General features: G+C 46.9%; 1 protein-coding gene across 4 annotated transcripts in view; it reads left to right on the forward strand.

The window, feature by feature from the left end:
* DFFB (DNA fragmentation factor subunit beta) overlaps positions 1-18,482 on the forward strand; it is a 355,076-nt gene that overhangs the window by 307,924 nt on the left and 28,670 nt on the right. For all 4 annotated transcript variants that reach the window (XM_069610255.1, XM_069610254.1, XM_069610257.1 and 1 more), the window contains one exon: positions 3,014-3,184. In XM_069610255.1, the coding sequence (XP_069466356.1) occupies positions 3,014-3,184 (171 nt within the window). The remainder of the gene's footprint in view (positions 1-3,013; positions 3,185-18,482) is intronic.

The raw sequence follows: 18,482 nt of genomic DNA on the forward strand, positions 1-18,482 counted from the left end.
TATTTTCCATTTTTTTCCTACTGCTTCTCCCTGTTTCCCTCCCTTCATCTGCTTTATTATAACCCTTTTCCCTGCCCCGTGATTCTGTTTTCCCATTTAAATCTGTTACTCTTTTCCGCCTCCTCAGCTCTCTTCCTTTACCCTCTCCCTTCAATTCCCTTTCCACCACTCACCTCTGCCTCTTCCCTGCACCTCTTTCTCTGTGTACTCCTCCTCCTCTCACATTCTCCACCTCCACTTGATTTGTCTCGCTTGCGTACCTCTGCACCTGGTATTTTCCCTCCCACCTCTGCTCCTCTTTTCTCTATCCTTCCACTCAGCTTTGCTCTCTCCCCTCCTTTCTTCTTGCTGATCTGCCATGTTCTATCCCGAATCACGCTATCGAAATGCCTGACTCAAACCCAGTCCTGTCCTTTCTTTTATACTGCCGTAATGGATCAGGGCCGTTCGTTTGTTCAAATACATACAAATGTGATGTAAGTGGTCTTGTATAGCGCCCTTCTGCCACTATTGGTGGCTTTGCTGTGGGTGGCTCCATAAGAAAAATTATGGGATGGTGTTCATTAGTGGGACAGTGGGAGAGGCAGATCCAAAATCTGAGGAGTTGATGGGTAAAGGAGAAGTACTCTGTTCCTGAGTGCCAATATGCTTTCCGTAGGTTCCGTGAACAAACTTGGGAGAATGTTATTCATAGGGAAGAACCCAAGATCTGATAGCTATATTGCTCTGAGTGTCTGAGTGTGCTTCGTCGCTGATGTGGCATAGTGTGATAGAGCTAAACAGGAGAGCTTAGCCGTGGCTCGGTTAGTGTTGATGTACTAATGTGTGTGTTTGTATAGGTGTATCTTGTGGTTGCTTAAAAATGGTATGAACTTCACGTTTTCTAGGTGGCGTACATTGGCTAGCAGACAACACTGCGGGACCACTAGCCAAAATTATTTTAACTGTGTCCACCACTGCGCTGATGATAGACAGATCATGCTACGGCTGGATCGGTCTTGGCCTATGATGGCTGCTCGGCTTAGGGATTGCCTGGATGTTGTGGGCGGATGGATGACCGAGAACTGGTTTAAGTTGAAGGGTGAAAAGACAGAGCTACTGCTGGTAGGTTTGACTCACCATTCATCCTTCTGGACGCTGGATTTCTGACCCCCTGGTCTTGGCCCTTTCCCGTTACCTGCCATTCTGGTGAAAGATCTGGGCATCAACATCTTGGCCTCGCTCTCAATGTCTGATCAAGTGGCCTCTGTCTGTCATACTGGTCATTTTAAGTTAGGGAACCTTCGTAAGGGCCTTCCCTTAATTCTTTCTAAATTCCATGCCCCTTTTGTGTCATCTCTGGTGATGAGCAGTATTGATTACTGTAATGCACACTATCTGGCTCAACCAGCCAATCTGACTCATAGGCTCCAACCTTTGCAGAACATGGCTGAATGGGCGGTTCTTCATCCACCTGATGGTGCTCATATGAGTCCCATTTTACCTGAGCTACATTGGCTCCCTGTTGAGAAACGTGTGCTGTTTAAATCCTGGTGTATTGTACACAAAGCTTTTTATAAGGTGGGCACTGTATTTCTTCAGTCTGTCTGCCCTTTCGTTCCTTCGAGAGCACCCCGCTCTCAATCTTCAATAATCATTCAAGTCCTCCATATACGCTACTCGTGTTGGTGGGGGGGTCCTTTTCAGTGGCTGCTGGAAAGGCCTGGACTTCTCTCCCCATCGCTCTCCATGGAACAGACAATCATTCGTACTTCCGTCTCGCTTTGAAGACCCTTCTGTTCTAAATCTTTCTTTGTTTGCCTTCTCTGGTTGTTACCTCGGGTCTATAGCGCCTTGATGCCTTTGGGTGGCTGTTGCACTCCACAAGTTCCGTTAACATAACACCATCTTGGAATAATTTTGCAGAGGGCTTGTGATGTTGCTGTCTGTGAGGCCCAGCATCTCAGTTAAAGCACAAATGTGAACTTAAGGTGTTTTAGTGTATGAAACATCATAGAGCAGGTAGCAGCCTCCAACTCAAAGGGCCTCCCTTATCCCTTCCTCTTACCTCAATTATGAGACTTCATGACGTTTCCAAAGGGTGTCAATTACTTTTGTGTTTGAATGAAAGGCCAATCCAGCATGGCACCAAGGGTGTATGGTTCTAGAGCTTTAACATTCGGCAGTCCCATTGCCTCAGCTGCTGAAAGCTCTGCAGTATTTGCACAGTCCTCTGCTCTGCTATGTGCACCCCCCCTAGATTCTGCCACGCTAACCTTGTGGTCTCCTGGAACTTGCCACAGAATGGCCTTGTTAATTAAAAGGCAGTTGGCAGTGTGCAGTCATTTAGTATATCCCAGGCATAATGTGCCTTATTTTATCTAAAGGTTTGGGGGGCTGGGGGGTTCTTTACTGCAAATTCGGCTCATGTGCCTAGCTATACTGTACAGTAAAGTTATGGCTGACCTCATCGACTCACTGAATAGTAACACTCAAGCAACATTTTCAGGCCTTCCAAAGTAAATGTGCGTGAGAAATGCAATTTACAGTGAATTTCTTTGGAGATGATTTACCTATTTGCTGGTTATTTATGAAACCAAGTTGGATTGTAGTCTCCATTGAGTCAACCAGTCCAGGCCAAAATACAATCTATTCAGAATAAAAAGAACCAGAATAAAAAATACGTACATTTTGCAAAAAATACCATCACAATTTAGATATGATGTATGTTATTTATAACACGCTTAATACCCAGAGGTTTCTAAGCGCGGACCCAGGGATCGAACCTGCGTTGCTCTGTGTCTTGCTTCCAGGGTGAGCACGTTGCCCTGGAGCTATCCTCCAGATGAGCTTTATCAAAGATTCAAAGGTTGCTCGTCAGTTTTAACAAATGCCCCCTCTTCCCACAGGGAAAGCGGGAGGATGAGGTAGAAAGATCCTATGGGGTTTTAAAGTTTGGATGAGAAATATTCAGGAAAGATCAAAGGAAAAGATGGTGAAGTTACCTGATATTTCCTCTTATGCATGTCTGCAGGTTGAGAGCTACGCATCCACTTTGGGTCCAAAGGAGCAGGCTGAATATAAGCAGATAGCAGAGATCATGTGGAATGAGCTAAAATCTATGAAATTCAATGGTTGCTACTTCGACCGAAGAGAAGAGGAGACACGCCGGCTCTGTACGTCAGAAGGCTGGTTCTCATGCCAAGTAAGTTGCTGCCTTTTTCTGTCAGTCTGATAAACATCACAATAGACCATCTCCTTTCCTATCACAGAGACACATCATCCTCATCATTTGTACCTGCTGAACACCTCATTTGTCACAATTTTGTGTCAATTTAAAGTGAAGCTATAGACTTTTATATACTTGATGGAAAGAGAACACACCAAACATTTCATGAAACCTCACTCTTTTGTGCACAAAAATAACCACTGTATATTTTTCACTCTCTCTCCATCAACAAAAGTATTGTGCATTGATTTTAGCGGCAAGTCAATCTCTTATGTCATTGTTTCTCCTAAATCGTCATAGTTGATCAGGTCTTTTGGCTGCTTAACCAACAAAGATCTCCTCTTTGCCTTCCCAAAGATTAACTTGGTCATTCTGTGGTAACCTTAATTGCTGCTAAATTCACAAATGCATAATTTCTTTCTTCTCACCACACAGGTATGTCGTGCATAGTTGCTCAAGACACGGATTCCTGTATGTGAAGCACCATGTCAAGCTTTTTGCTTGTTCCGCAAATACAAAACCTGCTGCTGCCTGTTCTATGAACAGAAATAATATTTGTGCACAAGTATATTATTTGTTTCTGCTTTGCACATAGAGACATGAGTACTGCTTTCTCAAAACAAAGATGTTTTAAGAAAATAAGCATGCCATGTATTCAAAAAACCTGTATTCTTTTGCACATGTAGCGATAACTACCATCATTTTGTAACTCCATTATCAAATTTATTTTTTCAGTGGTTTTTTTTGTTTTCACATTTGAGGATGGTTTCATTATTGCTTACTAAATCCTTATTGTTTTATACAGAATATGATATCGGAAAGAACCCTAAAAAAATGTGTTAACCATATAGGTGATCCTTTACAATGAGCTGATTAAGTGTTTGGTTAGTTCAGTTGATGCTTGGGTCACACACGTCTTGGTGTAGAAACCGGCTTTACCTTGTTGCGGTTCCCTATAATGGATAACAAAATAATAACTTTGCATATTACCATGTACTTGTCAGGTTAATTATCTGAATACATGTGTGCCTAAACTATCCTCTAAATACCGAACGCTAACAAAGCAGTAGTGGGAAGAACAGTGCCTACAGATATTGTTTCGGATCATTGTATACACCAATAGGCATGGAGTACACGGGGGGCCAAGCGGGCACTTGGCACCATTTTACTTGAACAATGGAAGCAGGAGTGTAATTAACTGACTTCGCACTGAATGCCAGTGCAGCTCCCTCTTCTCGTGCCTTATGAAATGCACACTGCTAAGTGTGGCTGGTCCATCACTTGATCTCTTGCCCTGGTCCCCCGGTGTACATGTACATCTGTCACACGGCTGTTTTCAACTTAGTTGCCCAAGGACTGCGAGCAGCATTTTGTGCTGAGTCTTACACATACTTGAATGACATTGGTTCGCTGACATTTAGTTCCTAAAGTCATTCTGCCCTATAATGTTCCTAATTTATATTTCTTGCTTTGTTTTCTTATCCTTCCTTTCCTTCTTTAGTTTCTCCTTTCTCTATTTCATACTGTTTTCTTCTTGAGTACATTTTTCTTGCTTTGGCATTCTGCATTTCATTTGATTTCCTTTCTTTACCTTTCTCTCAGAAGATATTTGTTCCTTCTACCTGACATGTCAACCCTCTTTTTCTTTGCCCCTTTAATTCCCCTCACCCTTCTTTGATGTTGCTGCTGTCTCCCACTCTCTTAAATGGTGAGTCAGTACTGCACGTCTCCCAGGTTTAATGTCCCTGGCTGACCCTGCTGACCCGGCTGTCCAGCCCCACCACTTCTCTGAAGAATTCCTGGTGCCCTCATTCTCCATCTAGTGCTCAACCCTTCCCCTGGCACCCTGATAAAGATCATTGCTAGGTCTTAGATTTAAATGTTTTCTTTGTGCACTATAAATGAGCACCATCCACGTCCATTCCCTTTGCTGGGGTGCAACCTCTCCATGCCTTCGGTGACAAATCAAGGGAATTCGACCTAGGGGCTAGGGAGGTGAGCCTGCTCTGCAACACCCTCCCTAGGGGGTCGAGGCAAGTGGGACCTCACTGGGAGAGACCCCTCCTTCTCCAGCATTGGATTATCTTTTTTTTTAAATTATTTGAATGTGTAAAGCGCACTACAGCCCATGGGCATTGAGGCGCTGTTGCAAGAGGATGTCTTAGTTACATGCAATAGGCTTAGCTCATGGTTACAGGGAGCGAAGGCCTAGCGGGCTACAGTAATGTATATACCTAAGTGATTGTGTTTCCATAAGTAGTACATTACATAGCACGTTACAGAGCTTGGAAAGCTTACTTAAAATGTTCGTGGCAATAGAGCTGGTGTGGTACATTTATATAAACTATAGCGTTTTGACAGCTTTCCTAAATGCTGTGTTCGAGTCAATGTTTCTCACGTGCAGAGGGAGGGTGTTCCAGTTGGTTGCAGCAATGACCGCAAAGCTAGCTCCTCCTGCCCGAGCCCTGAGTGTCTTGGGGATGGTGATACGATTTATGTAGGCGGTTCTTGTGGGTCTGTCAGATGAGGATTTGGCAATACGCTGTGAAAGGTAAAGGGGAGCGGTGTTATGAAGACATTTGTGGGTGAGGGCAAGGGTTTTGAACAAGATGCGTTCCATGAGCAGGAGCCAGTGGACAGGTTTCCTGGTTGCTGAAATGTGGCCCCTTTTGGAAATACCAGTGCATTGTTTTGGACCGTCTGTAGTTTTTCGATGTTTTTTGCAGAAGTGCCAGCCAGGAGGCTGTTGCAATAATCCAGCCGAGACCCGATTATTGCTCTGGCTATGGTAAGGCAGTTCTGTTTTGTCGTGAACGGTCTAGCTGCTGTAATCAGTTTAAAATAGTAGGCCGCAGCATATGCTATGACGTTGACCTGTCTGCTCATTGAAAGGTTCGAGTCTAGATAGACCCCCAAGGTTTTCACTGCTTGTGAGACTGGGATGGGGTGTTATCAATGGAGAACGATTTGTACTTTACATCGAGTTTCTTGAGTGTTCCTGGTGAGCCAATAAGTAAGAGTTCATATTTTTTCACTTTTAAGACACAACTCATTTTCCGCCATCATGTTTGAATCTCAGAGTAGATGGAATTAAGAGTTTTGCTGTCTGCTTCATAGTTGCCAGTTAGGGGGATGAGCACCTGCGTGTCATCAGCATAGTTAGTGAATGTGATGCCACATGCGTCCAGGAAGTTAAACAAGGGCCTCATGAGTAGATTGTAGAGGGTGGGTGAAATGCAAGATCCTTAGGGGACCCCACATTTGATGAAATTATGGTTGGCGCAGGCTTGGTCAGAGAGAACTTTCATAACTCTTTCTTGGAGAAATTATGTGATCCAGGCTGTAGCGTTGGGTGAGAAATTGGCAGCAGAGGAGAGGTGGTGACAGAGAGTATCATGGTTCACCAAGTCAAATGCTGCGGATAAGTAGAGGAACAGGAGGAGGGCTGTTTTTCCTGCATCCCAGAGGTCATCAATCTGGTTTTTGAGGTCCAGTAATGCAGTTTCGGTCCCGTGGCTGGGCCGGAAGCCGGACTGACTTGAGACCAAGCAAGTTATTGGCCTCTAGAAACTTGTGTACCTGCAGGTAAGCTGCTTTGTCGAGGATTTTAAGTAAGAAGGGGACCGTGGTAATAGGTCTGTAATTTGCTGGGATAGTAGGGTCAAGCCCAGGTTTTTTAAGGAGCGGTCGTACCCAGGCTTCTTTGAGGCAAGCAGGGACATATCCTGACGTGAAGGAGGCGTTGATAAAGGCTGTAATGAAAGGTACAACGGTGGATGCACTTTCTTTGATGAGCTGGGCTGGGCAGGCATATCCTTTGCAATTCAAGGGTTTGATGGATTTAAGGAGTGCAGCAACTTCTAGTTCGTTCATCTCCTTGGAAGAAAAGGAAGGAGCGTCAGCGGAGGTATTACAGTTGAAGCTAGAAAATAGTTGTTTTAGGGCCTGTTGGTGATAAATTATTTTAATTTGAAGGGAGTTCAGCTTATCAAGCATGGCATCCTGGATACTATTACACCATTCCTTGTCTTTAGTGAGGGTAGGCGGGGTGGGAGCTAGCGTTTCCAGCCCTCTGAAGATGGCAAATATCTCTTTAGATTCTGACTTGGCGTTTGCGATCCTAGAGTTGAATGAATTGGTCTTAGCTTTAATAATAGCAGCTTTGTATTCTTCTGATATGGTTTAGAATGTTAGTTTGGTGGAATCACTTGGTTTAGCTAGCCAGGAAGATTGTGCTGTTCTTTTCTTGGCGTGTAGCTACAGAAGCTCAGGGGAGAACCAGGCATTCGTATGTTTGGTACGTTTGGCCTTCCTAAGGATGAGAGGAGCTATGCCGTCTACTGTTTCGGCGATGATGGAAGTGTAGGTAGAGGCAAGGGTGCCTGGGTCATTGGAGAATGGGGGCTGGAAGGCAGCCACAAGTAGGTGGGGTAGGAGTCTTTCCTTGGTGAGTTGCCGGGAGCTCTTGGAGAGGGCAGGTGGGAGTGGTGTCCTGTGTTTATCAGGGTTGGTTAGGTTAAGCTCAAAGCGGATGGCGTGGTGATCGGACCAGGGAATAGGTGTAATGAAAGTGATAAAAGCAGTGCAGTTGTGGTGAGCGATCCTATCAAGGGTGCATCCTTTTATTTGGGCGGGATTTATGACTGCTTATTTGAAGCCTAAGGTGGAAAGAGCTTTGTTGAGGGAAGCTGCGTGAGAGTCAACAGGGTCATTCAAGCCTAAGTTGAGGTCTCCCAGGAGGATCGCTTTGGTGTTTTTTTTTTTTTTTTTAGATTGTCAGAGATGGCATGTAGGAGGGCTTCCTAGAAATCTGTGCTGGGTCCTGGAGGACGGTACAGAATGTGGAGGGTGATAGTGCAATGGGGTGATGGGTTGACTTTCAGTAGCAGCTAGTCGCTATTGAAGCTGAGTTCTCCTTGTACCTTTCTGACTGCAATTGACTCTTTGGTTACAAGGGCTAAAAATGGTATAGCCCTGGGGGAGGGCTAGGGCAGGTCCTGATGCTTCATGGAGCCAAGTCTCAGTGATGATTAGTAGGTTTGAGTTGGTGATGAGGTCCTGAATGTTGAGGGCATGGGCCGGAAGTGACCAGGCGTTAATGAGGGTGCAGCTCATTGGGCAGGGGTAGGTTGGGGCAGGGAAGTTGGCAGGAACAGCATTCCTACTATGTGGCACAATGGGTGCATCAACAGGTGGCATATTATTAGGCACATAGGGTGCATCAACAGGTGGCAACATTGGGGGAAAACAAATCGGGAGGAACAGCATTCCTAATATGTGGCATAATGGGTGCATCAACAATGGGTGGACCTTTCATAGATTCACATGCTGTGAATATTCCCTGTCGTCAGGCTCTGAATCCTCTGTTACTTTTTGATTCCCCTTGCTATAGGAAAGAAGAACCTACATTTTGTAGTCTAACACCCTTGTTTATGGGTGTTTTGATCCCCACCAGTGGGACCTCGAGTACCCCTAGATTAGACCCGCCTCTACCCCTCAGATTCTAACCGTGTATTCGGTTTTTCCAAAGTCAGAATTTTAGGTTAAACTCTTAAACAACAGTTTCAAAGAAAAGAAGCATTTTCTCTATAAAACATAAAGTACATTCTTAAAGTTGAGGAAGTTTTCAGGGGATGGAGGGCAAAAGGAGACCCCCTTTTTTAAGCCTGGTGCCACTTGTGGCCTCAAAAATGTATTTGAAGGAGATGAGCACTCCGACTGCATACTGCCTTTAGCCCCACCACACAATTGAAAGCTGCATCATCTTTAGAGGTCTTAGCTCCAAGGCTCTCAAAGATAGAAATAGAAGGCTTGTCTACTGGCTCAACGAGGGGAACTACCCTGAATAATCTTCTGACTTCGAGTCGACCAAAAGCTTGCCCGCTCCGACCGGGAAACTACTGCAGTCGAGGGAAAGGGCCAGGTATGAAGAACGACCGGTGAAGAAGGCCACGCACAAGAGCCATGGGCGGCGGCCGAAAGACCGAAGGGACCAGCCAGGCCGTTGTCACCCGCAGAAGGCCAGTCGTCACTGGGGTGGAAGTTAGCAGCAGTAATGTAAATCAAGGTCAGTGAGAGAGGGCAAGGCCCGGTCAACGGTGGGGTGGGGAGCAGAGATCTCCCGGGGCGCATGGCGGAAGGCACAAATACCTTGTCGGCCACTCCGATAGCGCATACTCAATGAAGGCTGTTGAGGCACGGAAGGTGCACAAGCACCCCACGGCTGCAAAGGAGCAGCAAAAGTTGTGTAAATTCAGCCCATCGACATCAACGGCGACGAAGCACCAGACGCCTGACCCTATGAAAACACCACATAAAACTGCCTCATTGACGACATCTCAAAAATCTAACTGGCACAAAACTGGCTCGTCTGCGACACCACATAAACTGGGCTTGTTGACAAACCGAACACCAGAAGAGAGATTACAGTACGAGGTAGATACTGACTTTGAGGCACAGCATGTTATGATACCAAATTTCATAAAGCGCACAATCACCTGCAGGTATTCACGCGCTAGAATAACAACACGGCCGACTGTTGTACCAAGTACCTTAATAAAAAAAAGTATCTTCACAGTCTGAACTCGAGATGGTTAGAAATAACTCTCAGTGGAATGGGAAGGGCATTCCATTGGCTGATGCCACTGTGAAGGCCCGATCCCCAGTTCTGACAAGCATAGTCCAAGGCACCAAAACTAGGCAAGCAGACTGGGAACAGAGCTCCCGAGAAGGAAGGTAGCGGACAAATGTGTCTTGAAGATAATTTGCACCTTGGCCAAGGAAAGCGCGATGAACTAAGCAGAGGAACTTAAATTGTATCCATCTGGCTACTGTGAGCAAATAATGGTCAGGCTACAACATAGGTTCAACCGGACAAACACATAGCTGGGAATCCCTTGCAAATAAAATATCCAATGTATTCACCAGCACATATGTGGGGTCCCTAACAAATTGATGGAGACCTATATCAACCATACTGTCAAATTGGCTCAAAATGGGGCCCAAGGCAGATTGAATTTAGTATTTAGATCAATGAGCACCACAAGATAGGCAAACTTGACCTGAAGTTCTGCTACAAGATCTAAGAATGGGTTAAGAAACCCCCATGCAGCCCAGGCGGCCTATATACCAACAGCAAGTGACTGGAGCAAGACTCTGACACAACCAGCCTCAATAACAGAGCTTCCATGGCTACTCCATGAGTAAGCAAGATCTTGGGCACAGAGTTTCAACTTAAATATCATTGCCACCATGCCCCCCGGGTGTGCTGAGGGTCGGTCAAGGTGAATCATTTTATAATCATTGGGTGAAGTATGAACCAGCCCTCGCGCCAATGACTCAGTAAGCCAAGTCTCAAACAAACAAAGGATATCAGGCGTACAATCCATCAGGAGGTTATTCACAAAAGCTGCATGGGCCGTCAGTGACCTGGTCTTAAGTAGCATGGCTGTCAAGGAGTTCTCCGCATCCCCCATAGGTTGTGGGCAACTGACGGTGGATATGCCCCAGCCAGGAGGAAACATTGTAGTGGCAGGAGCTAAGTCCAGAATAATCTGTCGCATAACCCCATAACAACGCTGTAGGTCAAGCCCTTCCTTAGCCCTGACGGTCCCAGGCGGGCTTAACTTTGGCGCAACTTCGGCACAACGGGCCCTCTCATGCTGTGCACGACCGTTCCGCTGTCTGCAGAATAGTTTCTTAAATATGCACATCAGATACCCGTAGCCAATCCCCTCCCACTGCTACAGACAGGGAATAGGGTCTGCCTCCCTAAGTGAATGAGTGAGAAATAAAAATAGACTTCCAGTACCGAGCACAAGCCTCTGGGTCCACTCTGAGGCCAGGCACCCTCAGACCCGGTACAATGCCAGAGTACAAGGAAATACATATAAAAAACTAAAATGTAACAAATGTAATAAAAATGCTAAGAATCTTAGTGTGTGTGAGGAATATGCAGCATCCAGTCACCCGTCGTGGCCCGGTTCAAGCCCGTGGCTAAAAGGAAATTGAAGATAACCATGAAAATGAACAAAAGTAAAAGCACCAAGGCAAATGCCTACCATGTGCATTAATAGTCAGACTCGGAACAGTCAGTGATATTACAGGAGGAGGCTCCAGCTAGACCATCTATTCCAGGGAGTCCTATTCAAGAAGGAGACCTGACAGTTGGGCGGCCATAAGAGGAGGCAGGTTGGACACACGACTGCCACAGGAATAGGCAGGCCCGGGTCCGCCCAGGGGGGCACACCCACCAACAAATACAACAAAGAGATGTAAGGGCACTGTTAACGAACCCACAGGCCCCACTATCCATGCAAGTGCTCCCGTCCCTACAGTGGGTCATCACCCAGGTTCATGCAGCTCTGATGAGACCAGGGAGGCCGGCCTTACCGCCACCTCAATCAGCGGTGCCACAGGTACCACAACAGTCTCCGGTCAAGATCAACAGTCTGAACTCGAGATGGTTAGAAAGGCCTCTCAGTGGCATGGGAAGGGCATGCCATTGGCTGCTGCCACTGTGAAGGCCTGATTCCCCAGTTCTAACAAGCAGAGTCTTAGGCACAACAACTAGGCAAGCAGACTGGGAACAGAGCTCACGAGAAGGAAGGTAGCGGACAAATGTGTCTTGAAGATGATTTGCACCCTGGCCAAGGAAAGCGTGATGAACTAAGCAGAGGGACTTAAATTTGATCTATCTGGCTACTGTGAGCCAGTGCAATGACCACAGAATAGCTGTAGTGTGAACTCCATAAGAGGAGTTTGTGGCAACTTCCAGACACAGGTCCACATCACAGGGAAATATCAGCAAGGTCCTCCAGAGGGTGCTTGCGATCGATGTCCATTTCTCAGCCCCTCCACGACCTCACTCAGCATCGGCCAATACGCAGAGGCAGCAGTGTGTCTCCAACACTAACCTCTCCATCATGCAAAAGGAGCTGTACCGTTTCATAATCGACTAAATTGGTGCTGGAAGAAGAGGAACTAACCGATACAGATGCGGACAACCCCCGCAACACCACATCCTTGTCAACCACTGCAAGCGGGAACGATGATTGGGACACAGATTCCCCGAGATGAGGAATCTGCAAAGCCATCTCCCCCTGATGCCATCACAGGGTTCCGTTGTACAGTCATGAAAGCGTGCAAGGAGTTTGGCCTTCTCACCCCTGAGCTTTATATTTGACCATATGGGTAAGAGGAGAAAGTCGGTGGTCTCAATTCCCATCCTCGACCATGTCTGGCAAGAGCGGCTGAAAACAATGAAGCGAGCATTCACGATTTCAGCGGTGAAGGACAGTCTAGACAAAAAGTACAATCCACTGGAAAATACACAAAAATGTCTCACGCCCCAGCCATCTCCCGAGTCAGTGGTCTTAGCAGCCGCAAGCCGGAAAGGTAGGTCACTGAAACAAAAATATGCTATGCCACCAGACAATGAAGCGCGAAAGCAGGATGCTTTTGGGAAAAAGGTCTTTTGGCGATTGGAACCACGACAGTTAAAGCTGTTAACTCCCTAGCCATCATAGATCATATAATAGGGAGATGTGGCATAAACTCGCACCAATCCTGGAGCATCTCCCAGAGGCAAAGGAGGCAAAGGCAATCCTGAAGGAGGGGGGGGGAGAGTCCTCCAACCTAGACATCAACATGATGGTGGACCTGGTAGAAACCGGTTTTAAGCAAGTGGCCAACGGGGTAGTCCTAATGTACGGATGTCGGGCCAGATGTCCACCATAAAGTGGTAGATATGCTCTTCGAGGGTGATGAGCTGTTCAGGCCCAAGATCAACGAAGCTCTAAAGACAATTAAAACGGACACCGACAGTGAGGTCGCTAACATCCCTGCAGAACCGTTGACCTTTTTATTAGTTCAGGGGAGCAGCTGGCAGAACATCCACATCCTCATCCAACAAGGGACATCAATACTCAAGAGGCTCAACATACTACTTCCAGGGGTAGAGGTACAAGAGAGCTTTTACAGGGATACCACAAATTGAAAGATTTTTGATAAAATCAGCACTGCAGCAAAGGAGACGGAAGGGTAAGACCCAACAGTGACAAACCATCCCACAGTGCCCTGGGAGGGAGGATCTCCAGGTTTGCCAGACACTGGAGAGAAATAACAAAGGACAAATGGGTGCTGGATGTGGTAGTATACGGGCACCTACAGGGGTTCAAACAAAACACCCACTTTCATACCTCCAAACTACCAACCACAGGCGCACAAGACCTAAGGGCCATAGAAAAAGTCCCCAGGAACCAAAGGGGAAAGGGAGTGTACTCCTGATACTTCGTCGTCCGCAACCTAGACGAAAAATGGATGCCCATTCTAGACCTGAGAATGTTAAACAAATGTATAAAGCACCAAAACTTCACTATGATCTCATTACAGAAGGTCATAGAGGCAATGCAGCACCACGACTACCTCCCGTCCCTGAAACTCCGGAACGCATATTTTTATGTACCCATCCACCCAGGGCACTGGAAATACCTCTGGTTTGTGGTTGGAAAGTCACACTACCAGCTCAAAGTCCTTCCATTCGGCCTGGAGTCGGCTCTGCGCACCTTCACAAAGTGCCTTACACCAGTGGCAGCCAGCCTGCGTAAATAGGGACACACCACGTCTATCCTTATTTAGACGACTCGCTGGTGCGATCGCCATCCAGGCAGGGAGCACAGTCTTCTATAGCAGCAACAGTGGGTCTATTACAAACATTGGGATTCTCCATCAACTACAAGAAATCCTTCTTGCAGCCGTCCAGGAGGCTCATATTCCTGGGGGCGAAATTCTCCACCCGGGAAACTAGGGTGCGTCCCTCCAGCGACGACAGAGTGAAGACCCTTGTGGCCCTGCTAAAGACGCTCAGGCCGAGCAAAGTAAAAACAGTGAGCCAATGCGTGCAACTACTTGGGACGATGGCATCATGCATACCACTGGTCCCGCACTGCAAACTTCATATGAGACGGCTACAAGAGTTCCTAGCAGCGAACTGGACGCAAACCACCGGATCATGGGGGGACAAGGTGCGGATCCCTCTCAAGCTGCACTCACAGCTTCATTGGTTGGCAACCAAAGCCAATGTCTGAAGGAGAAAGCGTTTCATGATCCAACACCCGACACAAAACACTAGTTACCGACACCCTCCTCCAGGAGTGGGGAGCTCACGTGTACCAACTTCATGTCAAGGGGCTATGGACGCCCCCCAGGAATCGTCCCTATATATAAATGTACTCTAACTCAGCGGTTCGGTGGCCACTCAAGTTTTTCCTCCCGATACTACAGAACCAAACGGTCAAAGTCCTCACAGACAAAACGACCACAATGTTAATGCCTGCAAAAGCAGGGAGGAACGAGATCCAGGACATTGTCCAATGAAGCTCAACTGACATGGCACTTGGCCATTGCCCACAGAATCAGCATACAGGCATTGCACCTGCCAGGGATTCAGAATCAGACGGCAGACAGCCTCATCAGGCAAATGTCCCAAAACCATGAATGCGAGCTCCACTCCTTGACGCTGCAATCACTGTTCAACACTGGGGTTGGCCAACATTAGACCTATTGGCCACGCTCCACAACAAAAAGTGTGCCAGGTATGCCAGCAGGACGCCCCAAAAGGGCTCAATTGGAAACTTGTTCGCTTTTATGTGGGTTGCCCTCTTTGCATAAGCGTTTCCGATCCTGCGCAGAACGATACAGGCGATCAAGCGGCACTCCTGCAAGGTGATTCTCATTGTGCCAGACTGGCTTTGCCAGACCTGGTACTCTGTGGTCCAGCTTTCCAGGGACAAAACCATCCGACTCAGCAATCGACCAGACAACATAACGCTAGGCAAAGGGAACATTCTGCACCACAACCATCAATCACTGCGCCCGACCGCTCAGAGTTTGGAAACCTGAACATATCTGAAGAGACAGGTCCTGGCAGCGACGAGAGCTCCTGCCACTAACAAATCATACCGCCTAAAGTGAAAGTGATTGTGCAAGTGGTGTGAAACCCAACACCAACCAGGAAAGATGGAAACCATTCCTTGTAACGCCAGAGGAGGTACTGCCAGACCTGCGAGGCCTAGCCAAACAAGGCCTTACTCACAAACCTATTAAAAGGCATTTGGCGGCCATCTCTAGGCACACCAGACGGGAGCAGACTCCTAAAGCATTTCCTCAAAGGCCTTTTCAGAGGTTTTCCACCAGTAAGACCGATATCGCCAGAATGGAGTCTGAACACCATGCTCTGGGCTCATGAAGAAACCGTTTGAACCTATGGCCTCTGCACCTCTGGGATACTTATCCTGGAAGGTCCCCTTCTTGGTGGCTATTATGTCAGCCAGGAGGGTGTTGGAACTAACCAACCAGACATACTTGCAGTTCCAAAAGGACAGGGTACTTCTCATGACAAATCTGCGATTCGTTCCCCAAGTGCCCACGGATTTCACAAAAATTCCACAATATCCTTGCCAGCTTTGTTTAGTAAGCCCTCATCACCGTCAGAGGTGGCATTACACTCGCTTGACCTTAAGCAACCGTTAAAATAATACATTGACAGGACACAGTCCTTCAGGAAATCAATGCAACTTTTCAAAGCGTATGGCACGAAGAATAAAGGCAGTGCTCTATCCAAACAAAGCATAGCAAGGTGGATCTTGTTGGATCTTCTGCCACAAGACAGCGGGGAAGCCCCTTCAGCCTCCCCACATGCACATTCAACGAGAGTTACAGCAGCTTCAGTGGCATGTTGGCCAGGGGTCCCCGATTAGACATCTGTAAGCGGCCACCTGGTAGGTGCTGCATACTTTCACAAGGTACTACTGCCTGGAGAAGCAGCATCCCGAAGCAGTGCCTGTTCCAGTAAGGTATGATCTTATGGATTGGCTGTCAGGTATGCGGATGCAGGTTTCTTCCATGTGTGCGCCTCCAGTGTCTGTATACTGCTACGCGTTATTTTCACAACATGTGAATCTGTGAAAGATCCTATATTGGAGAAGAACGTTTCTTACCTGTGACGCCTGTTCTCCAGCATTGGTATCTTTCATAGATTCACATAGCCAACCTTCCACCCTGTTAGGGAGAATTTTCATCTGAGTGCTAAATTCCTCCCTCCTTAAAGACCCCAACTCTTTTGCTGGACTTTGGGACTTTTTACTTTTAATCCTATGTGTTTTATGTGTTTATTTTTGGAGTCCGACAAACTCGAAAGGCGGCATCTTTTTGCATTGTGACATACAGCACCCTCAGCGCAGTGTCACAGGGAAGTACTTTGGTTTTCTCAAAGTTTTAAATACCTTCTCTTGGCTAGACTACTGTTTCCAAGAGTAGTAAAGTGAAATTTACTTTACTTACCTTTTTCTCTTTGTAGACCCAGCACACACCAGTTTATGTGGAGTGCTGGAGGTGTTACTTAGTATCCCCTTTGTCTACCTTCTCATGAAACAATTTAATGTTACCCTTTCTACAATTAATGACTGGTGGCAGTGGTTTACTTCTTTATACCACTTTGCGTTTTTACCGCAGGCTGAACCCTCAGCTGCAGTATTGAACCCATGGGTGCCCATTTTGTCAAAATGACCCTGGTCTTCTTTTTTCACCATTTCTTGTTGGAATGGTCCTCCTTGAGATTTACTCTGCGCGCCAAACCAGGTTTGGTCCCTTCGTTTCGTTTTTGGTGGGCTTCAGTGCTGAAACCCGCCTCTGGCTGCATCGTGTCTGGCTTGGCAGGAAGCAAGGGAGGTTTCCGAAACTCGCTGTGCTTAGCCTCCTTGGTTACAGGGATGCACCCAAAGGTGATTGGCCGGCTGGCTGTCCTTGGAGGACAGCCACCCTGCTGTGATTGACAGGTAGGCTGCGGATGAATGGGAGAGACTTGCATAAAAGCCAGGTCTTTTGCAAGGAAGGCAGAGTTGACCACTGGACGAAGGAACCGAAGAAGAAAACTGGAAGAGATGCTTGCTGCACCCTCCTGGACCATTGGTTTGCCCGGTGAAGCCCTGCTGCATTGCTGAAGCTCTGAATTTCTAATCGACTAGAGAAGCCCGGAAAGGACAACTTCTCCCTTTGGGTTGGTGGGACCAATCACCCCAAGAACTCGACTGGGACCCCTCTCTGCTGGCTGTATTTCGTCGCTGCGGCAGGAACCGAGTGCCAGGGGACAAGAACACCAAAATAGAGTGCATCGCCTTTAAACCGGACCCGAGCTCCAGGAAGATCCTCCGGCCTCCCTCGAAGCAAGCCTGAGCCACCTCAACAGAGTGCTGGACCCCAGAAGCAAGAAGAGCCCACAAGGTGTCAGACTATCGCAGTGGTGCTATTTGTGAGTAGCTGAAACCGCGAAGTGCCGCTGATCTGAATAGCGCCCATTGCTGCCGCTGACCTTCGAAAAAAGTAGTGCAGGAGTCCCAAGACATTTTCCCTCTTGTCCCCATGACTGAGGCCCAGGAACAGAAGCCAGCTGGAACCATTTCTTCAGACTCAAGGTACTGTGAAACTGGTGATACTTACCGCTGGTTGTGTGTAGCTTCTTGTCTCGCTGGAGACTTGCTTTGGCTGTCTTTTGCAGAATTGCTTGCAGCTTTGCTCTTCACACGCCTCCCTGCTTGTGGCCCTACTGTGAATTTCTTTTACAGCAAAACTCTTTTAACATTGTGCAAGACATTTGTGCTAATCTTCAAGAAGTATCTCAGCTCCCCTACACTTTGCTCAAGTGACATTGGCTGTCCTGGTCCCTGCAGGCTCTTCTGACCCTCTAACTCTGTGTTTAACTATCCCTCCAAACAGTCATACATTCCTTACTTGTATTGTTAGGAAAGCGTTAACCTACATTGCATTGGGGGATCCGAAAGTGCTTACCAGTGTGAGAAACTTGTTAACCATGGTTTTCTCTCCTAATCTCTTTTCCTTTTTGCCACAACTTCAGTATTACAATTTAAGTGTGGAAAGTGATTTATTATTGTCCACAGTGTCGTAGCTATTGAAGTTACCTGAGGGTGTAGGAAGTGTCTGTGTGCCATCCCAAAAGGGTATCTACTTTACTTTATTGAACTGAAGGAGTATATTTTTGAAGTGTGTTTTAAGTGTTTGTTAGGTAAGATTTTCACAGAACTGGTAAATCTTCTGACCTGGGTCAACCCCAGAACTTTATGCTTTACTAGTGGGATATTTTTCCTTAATTCCTCTGTGCGTGGGAACCTTTTTCCACACACACTGAATCTTTTACTCTGGGTGTCATTTCTTTGACTCTACATAGTGTCTTTTTATCCTCATTAACAACTAATTGGCA

This window comes from Ambystoma mexicanum, chromosome 8 (genome assembly GCF_040938575.1).
Source record: "Ambystoma mexicanum isolate Mex_15411 chromosome 8, UKY_AmexF1_1, whole genome shotgun sequence".
In the NCBI taxonomy this organism is placed as follows: Eukaryota; Metazoa; Chordata; class Amphibia; order Caudata; family Ambystomatidae; genus Ambystoma; species Ambystoma mexicanum.